Source organism: Anabrus simplex, chromosome 10 (genome assembly GCF_040414725.1).
Source record: "Anabrus simplex isolate iqAnaSimp1 chromosome 10, ASM4041472v1, whole genome shotgun sequence".
NCBI lineage: Eukaryota > Metazoa > Arthropoda > Insecta > Orthoptera > Tettigoniidae > Anabrus > Anabrus simplex.
In genome coordinates, this window is record NC_090274.1 from 115,099,617 (window position 1) to 115,122,643 (window position 23,027).

Sequence of the window (23,027 nt, forward strand, 5' to 3'; positions counted from 1 at the left end):
TATAATGTCCAATAACGGACCAACTATATTGGTAATGTAAATTTATTCATTCGGGACAAATATTTCAGGCTCCCGTACTCAGTCTGGTTTCTGGCCTGGAAAACAGATTGTAGTCTGTCAAAGTTTTTAATAGTGTGTATGGTAAAGACTACATGGTGACGTAAATATATCTTATGTCTGCGGGTCATCCGAAAATTTGTGCAACCGCGACAAAATATGTGACGGAAGTGACATATTAGTTGTTACCGTAGGCCTTAGTCGCCAAAGATGCTGTGACTGTGGATTTGTATAAAGAGAAAGTGTACCGTCGGTGATGTCTTATTAGCCATTACTGTAGGTCTTGCTCGCCAAAGATGTTCTATGAAATGTAAATAAATCATTCTTTATCTATATTTGAGTTATATTCATGCTCATTAGCTGTTTGCAAGTGGAAAAGTTTTTGTTGTTGTACAGTGGAACAGAGCGTGAAATTACTACCATTCTTGAATTTGTCCAAGAAAATAATCACGCGCTACCCACTTTCTGCAGTACACTCTTACTCTATTTTTCAGTTTTTTCTTTAATTATTGCCTTATTTCATAGGTGTTCTTAAAACACTTTGTATTTCTTCCTAATCTAAAATGGGCTCTTCTAGAACATAGAGATATCTTGAAAACTAAGCTAAGGACCATGCAGATTGCACCACTCAGCCAACTACTTGGTCTTGCATAGCTATTTAATAAACATTAAAATATTACAAAGAAGCAGAGAATAAATAACTCTGACCTAAAATGCATGGAAGTTCTGGATGCACTAACGTGAAGGATTGTGAACAAGATATTAACTTCAGCATACATATAACCTTTTAACACAACAAACTCATTGAAAGATTGTTTTCTTATGAAAATATCTTTGTAATTGTTCTTGAAATGTTCTGTAAGAACAATTTTATCTCCTGTATACATTGCTGTAACCGACATGATCAGACATAAACTTATTGAAATGAGAGCCAGACTGAGTGGTTCAGACGGTTGAGGCGCTGACCTTCCGACCCCAACTTGGTAGGTTTGATCCTCGTTCAGTCTGGTAGTATTTGAAGTGCTCAAGTACGTCCGCATCGTGTCGGTAGATTCACTGGCATGTAAATGAGTGACCAGTTCAGTTTAATTTATTGTGCTGGGAACATCAGCCCATACTCATTTAGGGCTATACAAGAGACTACTTTAGGTATTGTGCTGGAGTACCCTCTAAAAATAAAGTCTTTAATATCTTTCACTCTTTTGTCCCATTTTAATATTAGAAACAAAACAAAAAAATTTAGCAGAGCAACTTTGGAAGATTTATTAAAAATGCACCTTGGGATAGAACAGTATTTTTATTAAACCACTGCACTTTTCTGATGGTCTGATGTCCAATAATGCACCATTTAGGGTGTTATGAGCATTTCACCTTGTATGTGCGGGTGCAGTGAAAGTAGCCAAGTCCTGCCGTTTCTAAAGATGAGAGAAGAGATTTAAAAGGTGTGAAGAACACTAGAACAAATATTAAAATCCCTTCCACTGGGGATTATAACGACAGTGCATTGAAAGCAGTGAAAAACCCCAAGCAATAAATACACTGTCCATAAGTTAAGGAATCTTCGAGATCCATGAGTAAACATTGTGGCATGGCGATAATGTGCAGACTAAACTTTGGCTGTGTAATGAGGAAACGTGACTTGTATGGCATGCTCGGTACAAGGCCGATTTATGTGCCTGAAACAGTCCGTGTGGGCGTAGGTCTTGGGTACAGTGGTTCTGACTGCGTGTTGTGTGAATTTCGCACACAGCATTCAAATTATTTGGAGGTTTTACTTGGTCATGTGCAAGAAAATGGCTGCCATTTAGAAAGCAACACTACTTAGTCCAACTTGTGTTGAAAATCATAGATGCAGGTTTCAACATTCTCAACCATCTCTGTGTGCTTAGATGCAGGTGCCAGCCCTTCCTAAAGGATTAACATTTTTTTTTTTTTTTCCTTTCATTAGTAAGCAATTTCACCTAGCCTGCCTTGTGGCCAAGATTTTTACAGCCTCAAGGTTATATGGTCTGACACTGTGGAGCCATTTTGAGTCCTTCTGGTCGAAAAAATTTCACCATCAGAATGTTGGCCGGTAGGGTAGGAGAGGTGGTGGTATACAATTTCTAATCACTAGATTGCATGCCAAAAGCCTGCATTAAATTCCAAGCGTTCATGTGGAGTGAGGGCATATGATCTTTGTCAGATGAGTACATAAAACCTTGAGCAGACCCCTTGATGCTATTAGACAGGGGCTGGCACCGGGTTTCAACTTCTCCCTTTTATCATACACAATGTCATTTACTTCACTTCATTAATTCCTCTGAGGTTGACGTCAGGAGGGACATCCGACTGTAAAACCTCTCTACGAAGATTCATCTAACTTCACACCCAACACCATAGAGTAACGGGGCAAGGGTTTATGTAGAGTAAGAAATTTCACAAAAAAAGCAAATATGCACTGTGCTAGTCAACTTTGTAAGGTCATGTTAATCCATAGGTAGGCTGTCGTGCGACAAATATTCTCCACCCTCCACTGTACCATTCAACAGAATAAATTTACTACTTCTGACTAGAATGGGAAGTACAAGCACAAACAGTCTCACTCTGTTATTCAGCACACTGACTGCTAACCAGCAAATAGAATTTAATTTTTTGCACCCCAAAGGTGCAACTCACTAGCGCACCTACCAAGGTGCACGGCATGTGCATGTTACCAGCTGAGCTCAAATTGGCATATTGGGGTGAAATGCTAGCAGCCAAGAACGAAAATGTATAATTTTGAATATAGGACCAGCTACATGAGAATTATGCATAAACTCATTCGGGACAATTATTTCAAGATTCTTGAGGGTCTAGCAAGCTTCGATTCTTGTATTGACTTCTGCTACATGCACTATCCTTCTCTTGGTAGGTGTGCTAGTTACCAACTGATCAGCTCACATTGGCACACTGGGATGAATGTGTGCTATACAAGAGACTACTTAGGTATTGTGCTGGAGTTCTTTCTAAAAATTGTCTTTCACCCATTTGTGATTTCCTATAATCTTTGAATTAAGAAATTTCATCGTAGTTTATTAGTTTCATTAGCCCATATTGATAGTTCCAACAATCACAATTATGAACTTGGATTGCCCACCTAATCAACACTTGATTTATTTCTGATGTATTTACATTACAAATACATATAGCTGTAGGGCCTAGTGGTTTCAGTCTCTGTTAGAGGCCATTTACTGCTGCTGAAAACTTTATTTGATGAAACTGCATATACAGTAATATTTCTAAGTCTATTAATACAGTTTGTAATAATCTTGCGTCAGATTAGAGTTATAACATTTCAGGTCTAAAATTATTTCAAAAGTTCATTTGCACTGTTCTCAAATACATCAGATCTATTCTATCGATTAACGTGCATATTGATCGTGATCTCTAGTATGATAGCATGAAATGTCACTGGTATGGCCTTGATGCTCTATTTACAAACACTTGATAAATTATACAGTTTTATATTAAAACAAGGTGCCTGTTTGTTACATGTTTTAATTGATGCAAACTTTGGTAAATCGAGTTAAAATTTTCTTATCACTATAACCGAGTGCTGGTCGACGTCAGATTTGTCTTGGCGATTTTAATTGTTCGATGTTTTCAAGTAAAATGGTGAGAAAATCCCTTTGATTTGGTTTACGTAAATTATCTGTTGGAAGCTGGCACTGAGTTGTGTTGCCTTGAGTTGGTCATCTACTGTACAATGGGCTGGTAAGTGTGCTGTGGTCTGCTCTTCTCCACATTCACACAATATGGAATCTACTCTGAAACCCAACTTCTTCAGGTTTGACCTGAATTTCATGATGCCTGAAAGTGACCTCCAAATCACCCAATCTGCTGAATGACCAGAGCCCTGTTTCATAAAACTAATAATATTAGCTAATCATATTAGAACTCATAAAAATAATTATTAGTTAACCAAATTCTGTTTCATAAAGATTTACACATGACTAGAGGCATGAATTTTTCGCATTAATTTTTGAACGATTTCACGAAAAGGATACTAATTTTCGCGTTATTTCACAAAATAGATATTGCCGTATCGCTTTAATTTCGCTTTAATGAAATTCTAAAATTAATATTTAAAGATTTCATTATTGTGGTTCTGAATTATTTATATGAATGGTAGATGTATAAATTACTAAGAACCAAGTCCGTTTTCCCTTCCAAAGATTGTTTGCTGCTTGCTAGTACTTCGTTTGAGCAACGGGGGACGTACGAGGTATTGTTTCCATAGTGGAAAGGTCCCCAGATCCTAACCAACAGAAAAAAGAAAAATCTTTATCAGAAAGAGGTCTTAGAAAACCTAGTCTTACTATCACTGATCGTTGATTGTGGAGGTTTAATTGATAGACTGTACATGCCTGGTACATACTTTTGAAGCCGTTTCCGGACTGCAGGGTCGTCTACCTTCTCCAGCGGGATGTTGGCTTTGAGTAGTATCGCTGTTTCGTGACTAAATTCTATTTTTTTCACTCTTAGTTTTCTTTTGCATATCTAATGAGAGTTCTATTGTTGCCTGTTGGAGTGCTAAATTTACACCCTGAATGTTCCTTATTTTTAAAACAATATTTTGAGATAGTATCTTTTTCTCCCACTCGATACGAACATTACAAAATTTACACATTAAAATATTGCTTTCCGAAATGTATAAACCTTCACTCGCAAACTGTTTAGCTCTGCTGTGCACCGTAACACTTGTCGAGCGACCCATCTTCGCTATTGTCTGTGATCACTTTCTTAATTTTACCTGACCACGAAGCCGAAATACACCAGTCAATTGTGCTGCTTGTAGACGTCATGCCTTGAGGAGACAGACTGGGGTGGGATTACCAGCCACCACTAGAACAACATTCCAAACATTTTGTTTGGCAAGAAGCATGGAGCCAACCCCTTTTCTTTGATACCATGTCTTAAAGATATTTTCCAGAGCATTCATGATAACATATTTCTTTCCTATTGATGAATCCTTGTTTGCTCTTCCTTTTCTTTTCATCCATAATCTTGGAACAAAATGTCAAGTTCGTTATTCACTACAGATTTTGCTGTAATTCCCTTAAATTTGCGAACATAATATCAATATTTTCTTAACCAGAAACATATGATTCGTAAAAATATCGCAAAATCGCTTCAAAATATTTTTTGTTGCGCTTATCGTTAATGAGAAAAAATCATGCCTCTACATGTGACTAATAAAATATCTTAACTAATAATATTAGTTAATTAGTCAGCTGATACAAATGAAGGTTAGAATCTGTCTGTTGCATATGTTCTTGGTTTGGGTTTGTTCCTAGCAGTAGGCTAATGCTTGACTACAACAGACTATTAATCAACATGTTCAAAAGGCTCACTTGATATTTTCGTTGTTGTGACTTCAATATATATGAAAATGGATAAAAGAAGTGAGAATAATGTGAGAGAAGAAAATTTCTTTGCGGAAAGTGATTGAGTTAAAGCGTCAACTATTCGCAGCCTTTTGCACACTATAACTATCCTTGTTCCTTTTACTTTTTAATTTCATGTGCCCTTAAAAATCTCTGAGATGGACTAGCAAAATCTTTGTTCACTACCCCTGTTGGTGGGGGCGGTAGAATAACAGCCACAGTATCCGCTGCCTGTCGTAAGAGGCGACTAAAAGGGGTCCCAGGGCTCTCAACTTGGCAGCGTGTGTTGGCGAACATGGGGCACTGAGATGAGTCGCCATTTCTTCAACTTACTTTTGCCAGGCTCATTTTCATCTACACGTCTGACCTACCTTGTTCAACTCTTGCTATTTTCCGACCTTGACAGTATTAGGTTGCGAGGCCGAAAGAGTCTTTCATTTTCACGCCCTTCGTGGCCCTTCTCTTTTTTTAGCCGATACCTTCATTTTTCAAAATGTTGTATCCTTTCCATTTTTCTATCTAATTAGTGTTGTTATAGATGATGGTTGCCTAGTTGTAGCCTACTTCCTCTTAAAACAATAATCATCACCAGCACCATCTTGGTTCACTGGTGATATAAGCCAAGATTTTAAAAGATACTTGGAGTGTCCGAGCAGAACTGCACTAGAGAAACACAGTGATACTGTGTATCACTACCAACCGGTGGAGTGCAATGCGAACTGCTGTTTTTAAGGTTATGCTTCATTCCTTGCAGTGGAACGTTCTATTACCTACCAATCCTATCAAGCAAATACTCAAAAGTTATGTAATCTAACCTAAATCTCCCATTCGGTATTCATATGTTTGTTACATGTCAGTACAGGCTGTTTTTGACGTAACATTTATTGAACGGTGAATACCTACACTTGTTCCTTATCACTGTTTGAATCAGAGTCGACCATTTCAGTGATCTTCATGATTTTATGCCACAATAATAAAATACCGCTCACTTTGGTTTCACTAATAATATTAATTATAAGTCAGAAATACACTGATGGAAATAATCCTAATAATATGAGTAACTTTTATTAGTCATGTTGTCTATGAAACAATTTACTAATATTATTACGAACATCTACTAATAATTTTGACTCATAAACTAATAACTGATATTATTAACTAATAATTTTATGAAACATAATACTAATATTATTAGTTACTATTATTGGTTTCTTACTAATAATATTAATGAAATAATAATAATATAAAATATAATATAAATATAAATAATATTATTAATGAAAGATGTTTTATGAAACAGGGCCCAGCAGGGAATTGCTCATTTGGCATCCATTCATTTAGATGCTGCCTTCTTGCCTGCCACTCTTCAGTTCTTACTTGCTGGATTTTACCGAGAAGTGCCTCAGTAGATCTTAAGAAGCTGCGTGTTGATGTAAGACACTGGGCCTGAGATTGTCATTGAGATGTCTTTCCTGGCAAATATTTCTCGATCGATTTCGGGAGCTGCTATACCAGCATAACCGGAACTTTCCCAGAGGTGTACGATGCTGCCAGACAGTAATTATTTTGCATCTCTCATAGAGTGCCACATCCACGGTTTTGGCAATGCAGGATTTATGCCATACTGGACAAGTGTACTAAGCTGCAGAATAGTACGGCACGCGGGAGATGTTTTCACTACATCTGAATGTACACCGCAAGCCGTTCCAGTCCACTTCTGTACTATGTTATTTCTAGCAGCCATATTCTTCTTGAACGTTGAAGCACGGTCAGGTCAGGAGAAAGTCTGATATTGGGGGTACTGCAGTGTTTCAGTGGAATGTCTCCCCAGTTGACTTTCAAACAAAAAGCATGTCTTGAGATGAAATGCACAAGTTTGGATCAATGGCTGATCTTTGGTATAAATATATTCTGAACAGCAATGGTGTAAGCACACTCCCTTTGGGTAGCCCATTCCTTATGTTGGGGAGGCTGAATTATTGCAAAGTTAGTTCCAGGTGGGACCCACAGATGCTTACGCAGGACCACAAAAATGATCAAAGTGAAGTCTGTGAGGACCCATTACACCAGTTTGAGGTTAAAGGTGACAATTTTCTGGGCAGCATTGCCACCAGAGATGAGAGTAGTGGTTTCACCCCTATGAGCTGGAATCTAAAACCCAATCTGTAGAGAGGCAACGTATGAATTCTTCAAGAGACAGGCAGGCAGTGATGTCTGTGGTCTTTCAGGATAGAGGACTTGTGATTGGACTTGATATCCTGGATCCCTGTGAAACCGTTGATCCTTAACACTATAAGAAGACTCACATTAAACTGAAAGGTCACATTTCTTGAGTCAGGTAACCTTTCACGTGCAACTTGATAATGCTAGACCCTGTGGCGGTTTGGCAGCCATTTCACACATTGCTGTTTGCCTGGACTGTTGTACCACATCCACCTTTTAGCTCCAATTTAGCATCTCTAACTTTCATCCGTTTGGGCCTATGAAAATGGACTGAGGACATTTTTTCGGACAGCAATGCTCTGTTATTGAGGCTGTAAGAAAGTGACTTGCTTCTTCTGATGGATTTTTTCACAAGTGTTGTATACAGGGGCTTGTTCATTGCTGGAAAATGAATAACGGATGGTGATTATGTGGAAAAGTAACTGCAAGTAGTTCAAATCTTGCTGTTTTAACTTTGTTAATATGTGTTGTAGTTAACATGAAAATAAATAAGAGGGATCATTTCTTGGAACAGTCTTTGTACATAGAAATAAACAAGCCCTTTAAACAAAGCAAGTGAACAACACTTTTCTTGCGGAATCACAGACCAACATTTCTCACTCGTAGAATAGATAAAGTGCGATGCATTAGAGTCCACTACATCATGTGCATGCAAAAGGAATATTTTTGACCTTATAAGAACTCGCACCGGTATGCAAACAAGTCAGAACACCTGCTAGTGCTTGTGTGGGAATTTAGCTGGGGGTGGGATATGTTGTGTCTAGAAACTGTTGATGGTGATGATGCTTTGATTCTAAAGGGACCTAACATTCTAGGTCGTTGGCCCTGGGCACTATTCTCCTTTCCTTCAAAATAACAAGCTTTGAAATCTGTACATTGTGTAAAAAACATTACAAAATCCTCTAACTTAACCTAATCTGAATGAAGCAAAGTGTGTGGAAGTCCCAAAGCAAAATTTATGTATATATTCACTTTGTCAGCATTGTACATATTTTTCCTTTGTTTTTTAGATATGGACCTCCTACGAGAACAGAGTATCGTCTCATTGTAGAGAACCTCTCAAGTCGTGTTAGCTGGCAGGTATGTTGAAATCTTTTTTGTATTTTGATATTATTTTTGGGGTAATTGATTGTGAGAGCACCGGAGTGAAGATGTGCAGGTGTTTGAACATATTCTATTAGTAGTGTAGGTACAGTATTCCCTTGTTAGTTCTGCTGTATTGTAGCTTAAGGATTGTCTAGGATGCTATTTGTTCTGTTCTGCGGTTGCAGCTGGGAACATACACAGTGTAATTCTCAACAAAAATATAGCTCTTTTTGAACTCACACAAATTTCTATGCATTTTAATTTTGATAGTGAAGGCACACTTGAATGTAGAGAAATTTTAAGAATGTTTGACTATAAGGACATATTAGACAGTCACGTGAAAGATGAGCTTGAGGGCCGTTGATCATGCAGAAGGTGAGAAGGCAGTGATTATCTTGAATTTACCCATAGTCATACTATCACTAGAGATGAATCCTGTGTTCATGAGGGGAAGGAATGCTGTTACTTTCAGATCAGGGCATTATGTTTTAGTTTTGTAACATTGTAGATGGCCCCATCTGATGTTGGTAGAATGGTTTGGGAATTGGGTATTTTCTGTTGACCTCCGTCAACCAGGTATCAGTAAATAGTTGGAGAACGTGATGTTGAGGTGGTTAGCCATAAGCGTTGTTGCTATAGAATATTCCTCTGGGATAGGACATAGGAGATAATAGCTTCTTGTAGTCCTTGCCAACTTCTTGCCTTTGAAATGGTGTGTAAACAGGTGTGGAGCACACTGATTTAAGCACCTTGGACAAAAAAGAAAAAAAAAAGTCACCTACCTTGAGAACGTTACTAATACCGGGGAAGCATTGCTCCTAGCAGGAGGAAGTGACTGCATGAGGAGTTGTGGTGTGTCAGAGCGAGGAGTATCTACTCGTGCATAAGCAGATGCCGTAATTCCAGCACAGTATAAGGATATCGCTGTACATTTCTCCTGCTGCTCCAAATAGTCCCACAGATTTTCGATGGGGTTCAAATCGTTGGTCATTGTGGATCAGACCAGGCGTTCCCGGGGTGTCTGAATGTTCCTGGGTCCTGTGAATACAGCATTTATCATCTTCGAAGATGGAAATGTCAACTTGAGGATTGCACCGCCTCGTCGCCGACAATGTCCGGATACTTGCCTAGCTCATTTTCATTCTTCAAAATGAGTGGGCTTGAGTTGTGTGAAAAATCTTCCATCACACACTGTTCCTAAAATCCTTCATTTGACTCTCGGTGCACCCTATGCCTTGAAATCTTGGGGAGAGAAAAAGACAGCAATGAAGTGGCCTCTTGCCTGATAGTAGACTCCAAATTGTAGTTCACATCTCAATGTTTGTTCAAAATTTGGTTGGGATGGATGGACATGTATTCCCAGACAGAGGCATTTCTTGTTGAGTTCAAAACTAATTTTCAATGACAAGGCATGACATTTATTGCCAGGCCCTTTGAGTTGGAGTTTATGCGGCCACAGTTCTGATACTGTTTCTTGCAGACACACACACTCTCTCTCTCTCTCTCTCTCTCTCTCAACTGCACGCTCATTGGACAGTCCACGTTTGTACATGGAACTGATCGAACACCTTTATTCACTGTGTTTTTAAGGGCATATGAAACCACAGTAGTCTCTTTTTGGCAAACTCATCACGTTCTTGCATTGACCCCTCTTCCTACACCTTTATTCACTGTGTTCCTAAGGGCATATGAAACCACAGTAGTCTCTTTTTGGCAAACTCATCACGTTCTTGCATTGACCCCTCTTCCCACACTGTTTATATGCAACTGACTGACACATTTCAAGTGATGGTCATTGTCAGTGGTGAGGGGTCATGTGGCCACATGGCAGGAGTGATATGCCACCTGATTCAATGTAGAGACCCTTGTGCTTTTTGAGAGGGTGACTGATTTTTATTTCATGGGGAGTTATATTTATGCAAAATAATTCTTATTTGTTTTAAGGCAAAGAAAGTTCAGTGTCAAAACACCTAGGATAGTATTTAGGTTGTAATGCTGATTCTACAGATGATTTCTTCCAGTTCTTGGTGAAATAGTGGAAACAACTTTCAGAACCTAAGGAAAGACACCGTGCATATTAAGTGGCTGATTAAAAGGAAAGAATTTTCATGTTAACGAGTATGAGTATGTCTACAGTAATAAAGAAGAAAAATGCAGTTTAGACCTGGATTTTACGAAGTGAAGAGCAGAATCTTGTAAGCATATCAACTTACTGATGGATTTCTAATTGCAGGAAGAATTCTGGACTGAAGGAAGCTTTGTTATGCCTGAATTGTGGAATTTTCTCAATTTATCTTTTGTGCCTTTTTGTCTAAGCAGAGGTTAGTATTTGCTTAATTGATAAGGTTTGAGCTATTAGTGTAGATGTAAGAACTAACAAGGGATTTCTGTATTGGTTGTTGCTTCACTACTAATAACTGAGCAGTTATTACTTTCATGATATTTGTTTTTATCATTTAAAGTGATATGAACATTTTAGTTAAACCATACAGTTCTGTGGGACTAGTCGACCTAACAAGCAAATCAACGTGGAGAAAGGAGTAAACACAAGGATGACTGGACGCCTCCTGTCGCAGACTGTATGGTTTAATGAAATGGTTTCATCTGGTTTTGCTCAAGTTATTGGTAGTTGTATGTTGGTGGGCTTAGTATTTGTAACTGCTCTCACATAAAGTATGTTGAAAACCAAATATGTCTAAAAAGTTAACGCTGTTTTTTCCGAAGAGCCTTGCCCTCTTCACCCTGGAGTGAGCGATGATCCATGACCAAGCCAAGCCGTCTTAGGGTCTCTAATGACGATGACCGATATTAGAAGTGGTTTCGCTTTGTGGTGGTGGCCATCCCAAGCAATTCCCGCAAGCAATCTAGGGCAGGAAGCCAGAACCAGGCAAGCAAGGCCTTTGGGATCGATCTACCACTCGCTTGCTTGGACGTATCCTTTGGGAGCCGGCCGACCAAGGCTTTTGGACTATGAGATGATGACCATGCTAAAGGTTACCACTTCCGCCCGCGCGGTTCTGGTGCAGCATCGCTGGCCAGCCCCATTGGTTGCCAACCTGGTCGGCTCGACTCCGCCCCTACTTCCCCCTCTGTGTGACACGACACCGTCCGGTCCGTCCGTGGTTGGTCCATTTCCATGTGGTGTGCCTTGTGATCAGACGAGTAAAGAGAGCCCACTCGCATGGGCCCTAAGGTAAATGGATATACCGACAACAATAATGTGCACTGTTTTGCTGTCTCTCTCTCTCGGCATGCTTCAACTGAGATTCGATAAACAGTATATATATTTATTAGTGGAGGGGATAAACATATAAAATAGGAGTTTTTAGTACTTATATTACTTTTCATACCGGTTGTTGAAGTTTCTTTTCATTTGGTGCTTGGAATTAGATATTTACTGAAAGGTAATCACCTGGCTTGAAAATTTGTTTTATTTGATCCCAAAGTTGGCTCAGAATTTATGACTCCACCTATGTATACAACTTTTCTTCTGTGGATGATTTGGAGGAGTTGCAGGTTATCTCTGAAATTGTTAAAAGTTCAGTTCAGAAGTTCTGGAAGAAAAATGGACAGCTTACTGGTACAGTCAACCTTCACAATGAATCGATGTATTTTACAGCTGACTTCTGGATAGTAGGACACTGGAGATTTCGCCAATTCAAGATCGGACTTCATTTACCTTAAGAATTGTTGCTAGAAATGTCGTGAAGTGAAGAAAGATGTCATTTATTTATCCACATGGAACATGCCCAAGATCCAATTTTTAAACTATGGAAAGTGACAACTGGCTCCTGCAGAAACAATCCATCACCAATGGCCACGCTTCTCTTGCATTTTTTAATGTTTTCGTCACATACAGTGCGCTCTGAATTCTGTCATCGTGTTTGATTATGGGAGGAAATTGCTTTCGTTCTCATCAATCCTGTGGTCACCCATCAATGCCCTTTGGTTGCTGGCTGGAATGTCGTTAGCTTTCTGTGACTTAAGTACAAGAAAAGTTGTTACTGATGGTGGACTGTCATTTCAATTTTATTTCTAATTTCAAGCACTCTTCTTCACTCATTAGATTCCTATATTAATTTTTGAAAGTTCTTTTAGTTAAATTTCTATACATTAATCTTTAAAAGATATTGTTTACTTAATGTGGATATGGGTTAGTTAGTCTTTAGGTAGATTTAGTATCTGTTTGATTGATATGCGGTAACATGTTGTTTCCTGTTGTGTAGGATTTGAAGGATTACATGCGCCAGGCGGGTGAAGTGACTTATGCTGATGCACACAAGCAACGCAGAAATGAAGGGTAAGTACAAAGTCAAAAATGAGGTCGACTCCTTGGTTGTCATATCTTCAGTCACTATATAATAGCAGTGTGTATGTACTCTCCTCACTTTGTGTCTTATATTGACTAACCAGTAATTAAATGAGTAATTTAGATATATTTGAAGAGGTATTGGTGAAATGTATTTTTAAATGTACATTGTGATGAGACTATGGCAGGAAATCTTTTGTGTACTAGTGTTGGAAGCTAATTTTACAGCGCTAAATGCATACCAATTCATAGAACACTACTTGTTTTCCAGCTAGATTATACTTTATGCAGTTGGATGTGATCGCTTTTGGCATAGATTTATTCTTAATTCTAGATTTACTGGCACCTAAAATAACTCGTGGGACAAAATTCCAGCATATCAGCCTCCCCCAAAACCATAAAATTGTAGTTAGCAGGGTGTAAAACCAAAAAAATAATCATTACTCTTAGTTGTGTAAACAATAGGGAACATGCATGATCCGGGGTTTTAATTAAAAATATGCTAATCTGATTCAAAATTTCATGCAGAATTCAAAAATGTGATCAGAATGTACAAATAATAACTCCAAACGTGATAAAAATCTACGAAGATGTCACGTCACGCAAGCACGCGATCTCATTGGTCTGACGTCATCGTACAGGTTGACTGAATTAGCAGACGAAGTAACACATATAGTGTGCTGTGAGAAGCAGGATACACTTCGCGTATTTCTACTTTACGTTAGTGTCAAGTATGGTTAAATTCGAGGTCTATACATTGGATAATAATCTGAGTGGTATATTTTAGACTTAAAATGAATCCTGCGCAGACAGTGAGGCAGAAAACTTATAAATGGTGTAGAGTTCCGATGTGCAATAGCACATCGCATACCATACCAAACAAATTGTTTATAAATGTTCCAAAGACGCTAAAACTAGGGAGAAATGGATTTTGGCGAGCCGGAGAAATGCTGATGATATATCGGAAAAGTCTACAGTTTATTATTATTTTTTTTTTTGAAGATTTTAACGTAAGATGAATTTGTTTGAATTTTCAAATCACTTTTCCATGTCAGCTGTTCTAGTGGTAAAACTTTAAATTTTAATGTATGATGCTTTATTTAAATGTTTCAATTACATCTTGGAATATGAAAGTAAAAAAACAGTGCATTAAATAATGCTGATTATTAAAGTATTCTCCAAACCTAACCTATGTTTTGGGTGATCCATGTCAAGATAATAAATCAAAGGGGTTATGAACCATTTTGACAGCTCTAATTCTACCAATACCGGGCGAGTTGGCCGTGCGCGTAGAGGCGCGCGGCTGTGAGCTTGCATCCGGGAGATAGTAGGTTCGAATCCCACTATCGGCAGCCCTGAAAATGGTTTTCCGTGGTTTCCCATTTTCACACCAGGCAAATGCTGGGGCTGTACCTTAATTAAGGCCACGGCCGCTTCCTTCCAACTCCTAGGCCTTTCCTATCCCATCGTCGCCATAAGACCTATCTGTGTCGGCGAGACGTAAAACCCCTAGCAAAAAAAAAAAAATTCTACGAATATATCTTGGCATGGGACAGTTATGTATGTCTTTATTGAAGAGCTTAATTGGTAAAGAAATTTAGGCTATATCTAAATACTCTATAATGTAACAAAGAATAGGCGTGTACATCATGAAAGGAAACAACGTGAATTTAACAAATGTATAACTCTACACAAAACCAATGCTTGTCTGTTGGGGTCTTATAAGTTAACAATGCTAAATTATAATAATTATCATAATATTAATGAAATAAATAACATAATTGCACACAGGTGAAAATAGTGATGTAGGTGTTTAAAATATTATCCAACTTAGCCAAGTTTTAGGTTATACAAGCCAAGTCAATAAACCGAAGGGTAAAAATACCGCGCGAGTTGGCCGTGCGGTTAGGAGCGCGCAGCTGTGAGCTCGCATCCGGGAGATAGTGGGTTTTGAACCCCACTGCCGGCAGCCCTGAAGATGGTTTTCCGTGGTTTCCCATTTTCACACCAGGCAAGTGCTGAGGCTGTACCTAAGGCCACGGCCGCTTTGTTCCCATTCCTAGGCCTTTCCTGTCCCATCGTCGCCATAAGACCTATATGTGACGGTGTGACGTAAAGCAAAAAAAAAAAAGTAAAAGTCACAGCACCCAAAGACATTCCTGTATTGAGCGACTAAAATGTCACCGGGACACTTTTCTTTCCTGATATGCTCAGCTTGTTAAAAGCCAAATGTAATTAATGTTATTGGCTTCACGCCCCGCTAACTACTTCTACGATTTTCGGAGACGCCGATGTGCAGGAATTTAGTCCTGCAGGAGTTCTTTTACGTGCCAGTAAATCTACCGACACGAGGCTGACGTATTTGAGCACCTTCAACTACCACCGGACTGAACCAGGATCGAACCTGCCAAGTTGGGGTCAGAAGGCCAGCACCTCAACCGTCTGAACCACTCAGCCCGACTTGTGAAAACTAGATGAAGTCATATTTATCTTTATCATGTTTAACTTTTTCCCTCCACAAAGATATTTAATTCTCTTTCATGGGCCCTGGAAGTGGGTAGGCCAGTTGTCCCAACCATAAATATATATTTTTTTGGGAATGATAGATTATAGCCCTATAGTACTATGATCTTTCTTTCTTTCTTTCTTTCTTTCTTTCTTTCTTTCTTTCTTTCTTTCTTTCTTTCTTTCTTAATCAGTGTATCCTTCAGGGTTGGTTTTCTCTCGGACTCAGCGAGGGATTTCACCTCTACCACTTCAAGGGCAGTGTCCTGGAACGTGAGACTTTGAGTATGGGATGAAACTGGTGAGGAGGGCCATTACCTCGCCCAGGCGGCCTCACCTGTTATGCTCAACAGAGGCCTTGTTGGAGGATGGGAGGATCGGAAGGGATAGACAAGGAAGAGGGAAGGAAACGGCCGTGGCCTTAGGTGCCTGGAGGAGAAGTAGGAAAATACGAAAAACCACTTCGAGGATGGCTGAGGTGGGATTCAAAACCCTTCTACTCAGTTGACTTCCCGAGGCTGAGTAGACCCCGTTCCAGTCCTCGTACTATTTGTTTTCAACTTTCATGGCAGAGCCGGGAATCGAAACCGGGCCTCCGGGAGTGGCACACATTAACCACTACACCACAGAAGCGGGCTAGTACTATAATGCTACCTATATGTTTATGTTAGTGCTGAAATCCGATTTCTTACTTTACTAATGCTGAAAGCCCGAAAATGTAATGTTCTTCTTTAATAGGGGAATCAGTCTAGAAGGAAATGTTGAAAGTGATGTGATATCTATCCAGGTTCGTTGTTATCCTAATACTATGGGTTACAGTACATTGCACGTATATAAAAGACGCCACTTACAAACTTGCTTGTTATCCGCGAATTTCTGCGGCCACAAAAGTCACATTTTTCAAGAATGATGACATCTACACATGGTAGATTGTCTGACTGTGCTGTTTCGAACCTTTCTTCTGTCATTTCGAAGTTATTCGCGATCGTGAATAATAAACAATCGGCTTTTAGCAACGGCTGATGCACAACGGCTGATAGAGCTCCATGCGGTACTGGATCGTGACGTCACAGCGCGCCGCTTACGTCAGAGGCCGTTTCACTCGCCTTGCGGAAAGACACTATTAAATATTTTTTTAATGGTAGAAAACAAGGCAACATACCACAATGTAATATGTTTACGTACTATTTCTTTGGTGTACTTTTCAAAAAAAATATTTTTGAAAATGATGCATGTTCCCAATTGAATTGGTCAATGGACAAAGTGGTCGTCTGTTTTTCTTACTTTTCAGGAGACTCTTTTAAGACTTCAGTGATCAAATTCACATTATGTTTATTCTACACTGTATCATGAGTATTATTAAATGAGAAATATAAATTTATTTGAAGAGGTATTGGCAAAATGTATTTTTTAAATGTTCGAGTCACTTTCTCGAGTAACTGAGAGAATTGAGGAATTTTTCAGGTGATAGATACATTTGCGAGAAATACGTATTTTGGCACTAAAGAGTTTTTATGGTCCGAGATGGTGAGAGTGAGCGGATGCTGAACAGATAGAAGTTATGGCAATGAGAATTCCTTTCAGTATAGAAACTGCAAATAAACATTGTTTAAATCATGGTTTGAATATATGAAAACTACATCAAATCATCACTTATTGGTTTTAACTTTTTGAACCATAAGTAAGTCGGTCATCACACCCCAACAAAAGGATAATCATGTTCTTAACCTTTCAAAACGGTAGTGTATCCACTAAACCACGTTCTAAATATTTCAAAACACGAACAAATCACTGATTTGACGGTAAGCCTTCATAATGCAATTGCATCATTCCATCTTGTGGTGAGTCAGATTAGTATCTCCCGTGCTAACATATTTCACCTGTTTGCCAACATTTTTGATTTTCTTATAATTATTTTTCACCTTTCATTCTCGGTACGCACTTCTCAGATGAACGAAAAATACGGGTGGGTTAAAGGAACGATTTACATAGCAGGAGCACTACAATGTTGTTTGTTCTAGTGTTAGCCAGACCGGAACAGTCAAGAAGCCTATATGTGAGGCACAGTCTGATAACTGCATACAGGAGATAAATCTCCACAATGGAATTATTGCCCGCCTAGCAATTCCGAATGGAAAATTCTAAATTCCCATGGAGGGAATTAGATATTTTTCACCTGCATGCACCCAGCGTCAGTGGGTAGGATCTGACACATCCCACTCTGACGAGTCTAGTGTCGGACCTAAGACGAAACACTGGTTAATAGAGCAAACGCCTGAAAAGCCTTACATCTGAGACAGCATGATGTCGCGATGATATTGTTTACTAGACCAATACTTCTTTGGAGTATGTGGTTGATAGTACATTCAATTTCTGCTGTGGTTTTAATAGTGGAATGGATGCTAATGCGTCTATTTACTCTCCAGTTTTTCCAGTGTTAATTTAGCGTAAAATGCAGTAACATTGTGGTTGTTTACTCTGAGGTAGCGGATTGTTTCTGCAGGAGTTATCTACAGTATGTAAAGGAGAAATAATTTTGATGGCTGACAAACCTGCTGTGGGTATTACTATGTGCTTAGGATTCTTGATGTTCTGAGAGAGTTGCAATAGAATTTTATGAAATGTTTCCTGTGGAGGGTATTTAAAATTGGAAGCACGTTTTTAGGATTCTAATCAGTGGTAGATGTAAAATAATGTAATTACCAAGCTTCAAAAAACTTACAAAGGGTACTGGGAAAGTTTTGCAATATGCAAAAACGGTTGGCTGGACACCCGTTATGGTGAGGGATGAAAAGAGGGGTGAAAACCGGTCTAGATGACAGCAAGGCGCGACCTTCACACCAGTTGTTACCAAGCCGTGGGATTGAAAGCATGTTGCATACCTGCCAACTTTCCCGATTTAGGCGGGAGACTCCCGATTTTCGACAGTTTTTCTCGCCTCCCGGTTATTCTATTATTTCTCCCGATTTTAGCGTAGTTTTTGGTGAACTTCAAACATTTGTTTCCAAATCTCGCCATTTCGGCTTTTTACGCCAGTGGTCGGAAGTCCTTCGCTCATTAGCCGCTTTCAAATGACATTTTGACGTATATTAATACGAGAAATGCGCGCAAATGTGTAATGTTTATTGAAAACTGTATATCGCGACGCGTGTATCGATTGTCAAGCTCTCATTCTCACGTTTTATGTTCGTGTTCGTTCACATTAGTCTAGTCGATTCTAGAGACTAGTCGCTAGATGTGGAGTATTTTTTAATAATACAGTGACATAATGTCAAAGATAGCGTCTAGTGACTTTTATAGAGTTTTTAGGAGCCATTTGGAGACAATTCTGGCGAATTTTAATTTATCGATAAAAATAGCATTGCGCTTCGCATAATCGCGCGGGCACGTGATGCAATATATTAATCTATGCATTTGCTAAGTAATGGCATCTAAGTACATGCATGACTGATTCACATGTATGGAGCTGAGTTCATATTACACTGACTGACAGAGCAAATGCAACACCAAGAAGGATTGGTCAGAACTTTATGCCAATTGCAGGGTAGACTGACGTTACTGAGGTATGCTCATGATGTGAAATGCGCCGCTGTGCTGCGCACGTAGCGAACGATAAATGGGACACGGCGTTGGCGAATGGCCCACTTCGTACCGTGATTTCTCAGCCGACGGTCATTGTAGAACGTGTTGTCGTGTGCCACAGGACACGTGTATAGCTAAGAATGCCAGGCCGCCGTCAACGGAGGCATTTCCAGCAGACAGACGACTTTACGAGCGGTATGGTGATGGGGCTGAGAAGGGCAGGTTGGTCGCTTCGTCAAATCGCAGCCGATACCCATAGGGATGTGTCCACGGTGCAGCGCCTGTGGCGAAGATGGTTGGCGGAGGGACATGTGGCACGTGCGAGGGGTCCAGGCGCAGCCCGAGTGACGTCAGCACGCGAGGATCGGCGCATCCGCCGCCAAGCGGTGGCAGCCCCGCACTCCACGTCAACCGCCATTCTTCAGCATGTGCAAGACACCCTGGCTGTTCCAATATCGACCAGAACAATTTCCCGTCGATTGGTTGAAGGAGGCCTGCACTCCCGGCGTCCGCTCAGAAGACTACCATTGACTCCACAGCATAGACGTGCACGCCTGGCATGGTGCCGGGCTAGAGCGACTTGGATGAGGGAATGGCGGAACGTCGTGTTCTCGGATGAGTCACGCTTCTGTTCTGTCAGTGATAGTCACCGCAGACGAGTGTGGCGTCGGCGTGGAGAAAGGTCAAATCCGGCAGTAACTGTGGAGCGCCCTACCGCTAGACAACGCGGCATCATGGTTTGGGGCGCTATTGCGTATGATTCCACGTCACCTCTAGTGCGTATTCAAGGCACATTAAATGCCCACCGCTACGTGCAGCATGTGCTGCGGCCGGTGGCATTCCCGTACCTTCAGGGGCTGCCCAATGTTCTGTTTCAGCAGGATAATGCCCGCCCACACACTGCTCGCATCTCCCAACAGGCTCTACGAGGTGTACAGATGCTTCCGTGGCCAGCGTACTCTCCGGATCTCTCACCAATCGAACACGTGTGGGATCTCATTGGACGCCGTTTGCAAACTCTGCCCCAGCCTCGTACGGACGACCAACTGTGGCAAATGGTTGACAGAGAATGGAGAACCATCCCTCAGGACACCATCCGCACTCTTATTGACTCTGTACCTCGACGTGTTTCTGCGTGCATCGCCGCTCACGGTGGTCCTACATGCTACTGAGTCGATGCTGAGCGCATTGTGTAACCTGCATATCGGTTTGAAATAAACATCAATTATTCGTCCATGCCGTCTCTGTTTTTTCCCCAACTTTCATCCCTTTCGAACCACTCCTTCTTGGTGTTACATTTGCTCTGTCAGTCAGTGTATTTTCGGAAGGCTTATCAGAGAACGATCATCTCGCATACTTCCTGTGAGGGAATAGACATGTAACTTTTAGCCTCGTTTAGCAACAGTCTGGTTTTGAGACAGTGAGTGTTATATATACCATAGTACTCCTGTATTGCGCAAGACATGTAGAATAAGCAGTTATGACTAATTGTATCTCCTGATTTTTCCTGATTTTCATATCAGAATCTCCTGAGTTTTGGTTTTGCAAAGTTGGCAGGTATGATGTCATTGTGGTCTAAAGTTGAATATTGCGCAATTACCTGCTACAATTTTGCTTGTGGATTAACTTTTGACCCGTGCCTGGAGGAAATGACTCCTGTGCTGAGTCAAGACTGTCCACATCAGACAACAATTTTCCGCTGGTACGAGGAGTTGCAGAGGGGAAATTTTGGGGTTGAAGACAATCTTTGTTCTGGGCGACCGTCTGAATCGGTGACTGAGGAAAACATTGAAGCTGTGAGGAAAAAGTTGCAGTGTTCCCTTTTGGTGTCTCATTCACTTTCAGAGGAACAAAGGGAACATTGAGTGAAATGGTGCCGAGAAATGCTAAAACCGTTTTGAAAAGTTTACTTTTTGCGTAACGTCAATAGCATCGTTGCAGGTGACGAAGGTTGGCTTTTATTACGATGTACCAACAAAATCCCAGAACAAGGTGTGGCTGTTTGAAGATGAGGGTACTCCTGCGACTGTGCGAAAGTCATGGTTAGTGAAGAAAAGGATGATTACAGTATTTTGCACTAAACGTGGCATTCTGTCTCGGGTTGTGCTAGAAACACAAAGGACAGTTTTTGTGAAGTGGTACACTGAGACTTGTCTGCCTCAGGTCATCCAGGCTCTCAAGCAGCTCCGTCCAAGGTCACGGCTCAACACTTGGCCCTTGCATCACGACAATGCTCCAGCACATCGTGCTAATGTAATCATGGATTTTCTTGCCAGATCATGGTTGACTGTGCTTGATCACCCTTCATACAGTCCTGATCTTGTCCCATGTGACTTCGCACTCTTCCCAGAAGTGAAGATGAAGCTGAAAGGGTAGCGTTTTGCTTCCGACCAGGAACTTCTGGCAGCATGGCATCAAGAGTATGAAAATGTAACCGAAGAAAAGTGGCAGCGAGTTGGTTCCGTGACTGGTTTCGACGTCTGGAGAAGTGTATTGAGTGGGGTGGAAATTAGTTTGAAAAAGTCTAAAGCGTTCACACACATTGCAAATCTTTCCTATTGTCCTTGGTAGTGTGTTATAGAAGTTAACACCTAAGGCATAGTTACTGTAGTTGCTATGATGAATACATCTTTCGGGTCAGAATAATGATGATTATTAACTTTCCCAACGTGTACTGAGCAACTGGAATAGTACTGCCTGTTTGGTGGGATTAATGTTGGTAGGGTGATTTTTATGATACCTCAAGGCTTTGTGTTATGAGAATACTGTAAACGAATGTTCATTCAGCTGTTCACTCTCTGGAGGATGGTTTACGTACCAATATAGCTCCCTCTGTGGAACAGCAGTACATTGTCTGCCTCTGGATTACAAGATGACAGATTCCAACCCGCTACAGTTTCCGGGTTTTGAAGCCGGAAGTTCCTTGGACACTTCCCGTGTTATGTGATGTTCTCTGATGATGAATTTGGTGGTTATTATTTATACATACCATATTAGCAAGCATACTGTGCACACTTGGATAATGATTCTTCCGAAAGAGGAGAGTGTGTCATACGGGAAGACTTCATAATTTGTCATTTTCCAATCATTGTTATTTGACTGGTGTGGTACTTCTGGCAGCTGACGTTACAGTATTTGACTGGCGTAGTACTTCCAGCAAACTTCTGTTCTGGATTGCTTGCGTACAGGTCACTCGCCGATGCATGTATTGAGAGTAAATATGTTGGAAGATGGTCCGCCTAGTCAATACTATTTATTTATTTACCTTTCACCTTAACATCTAGTACATGTTTCGAGAATATTATGCATTCTCTTCCTCAGCTAGTGGATTAAAATTCAGTATACAATAAGACCTGACTAAAATAGGGGGGGGGGGGGGGGGCATTAAGAATTCAAAACGATGAGTATTACAATGTAACACTTAAAAATTTGGATAGTACAAACATAGAATTAAAATCCCCATTTTGTCAAGTACAAATTAAAAACACAATATAGTAATGTCTAATTAAATACGTCTTGTGATGATATGCATTCACAGTGTCCTTGAAGTTGCCTTGTGTAGTTCAAAAAATTGAGTTAGGAATGAATGAAATTGCAATAAAACTTGAAGTCCTGCCGGTATCCACCGTTAATGGGTGTTAAAATGATGTCTATTTAAATTAAAATATTGGACACAGCGTCATATAATGATGTATTGAGGTCAGTAATGGTGGTAGCGTGCAATTTATAAATCGTGGAAATATGAGTTTTTAAAAAGATTGCGAGAAATTGAAACCCACTAAACTTCTGCTTCCCTCGTTTGGAGATAACCAAAAAGACAAATTAATTTGAAAAGTCAATTGACAACTATGGAGGTA

The 23,027-nt window shown here is 40.2% G+C and overlaps 1 protein-coding gene across 6 annotated transcripts in view; it reads left to right on the forward strand.

Annotated features, from left to right (window-relative positions):
* LOC136882199 (serine-arginine protein 55) overlaps positions 1-23,027 on the forward strand; it is a 202,459-nt gene that overhangs the window by 105,638 nt on the left and 73,794 nt on the right. For all 6 annotated transcript variants that reach the window (XM_067154760.2, XM_067154759.2, XM_067154757.2 and 3 more), the window contains exons 6-7: positions 8,699-8,768; positions 13,001-13,074. In XM_067154760.2, coding sequence (XP_067010861.1) covers positions 8,699-8,768; positions 13,001-13,074 — 144 coding nt within the window. The remainder of the gene's footprint in view (positions 1-8,698; positions 8,769-13,000; positions 13,075-23,027) is intronic.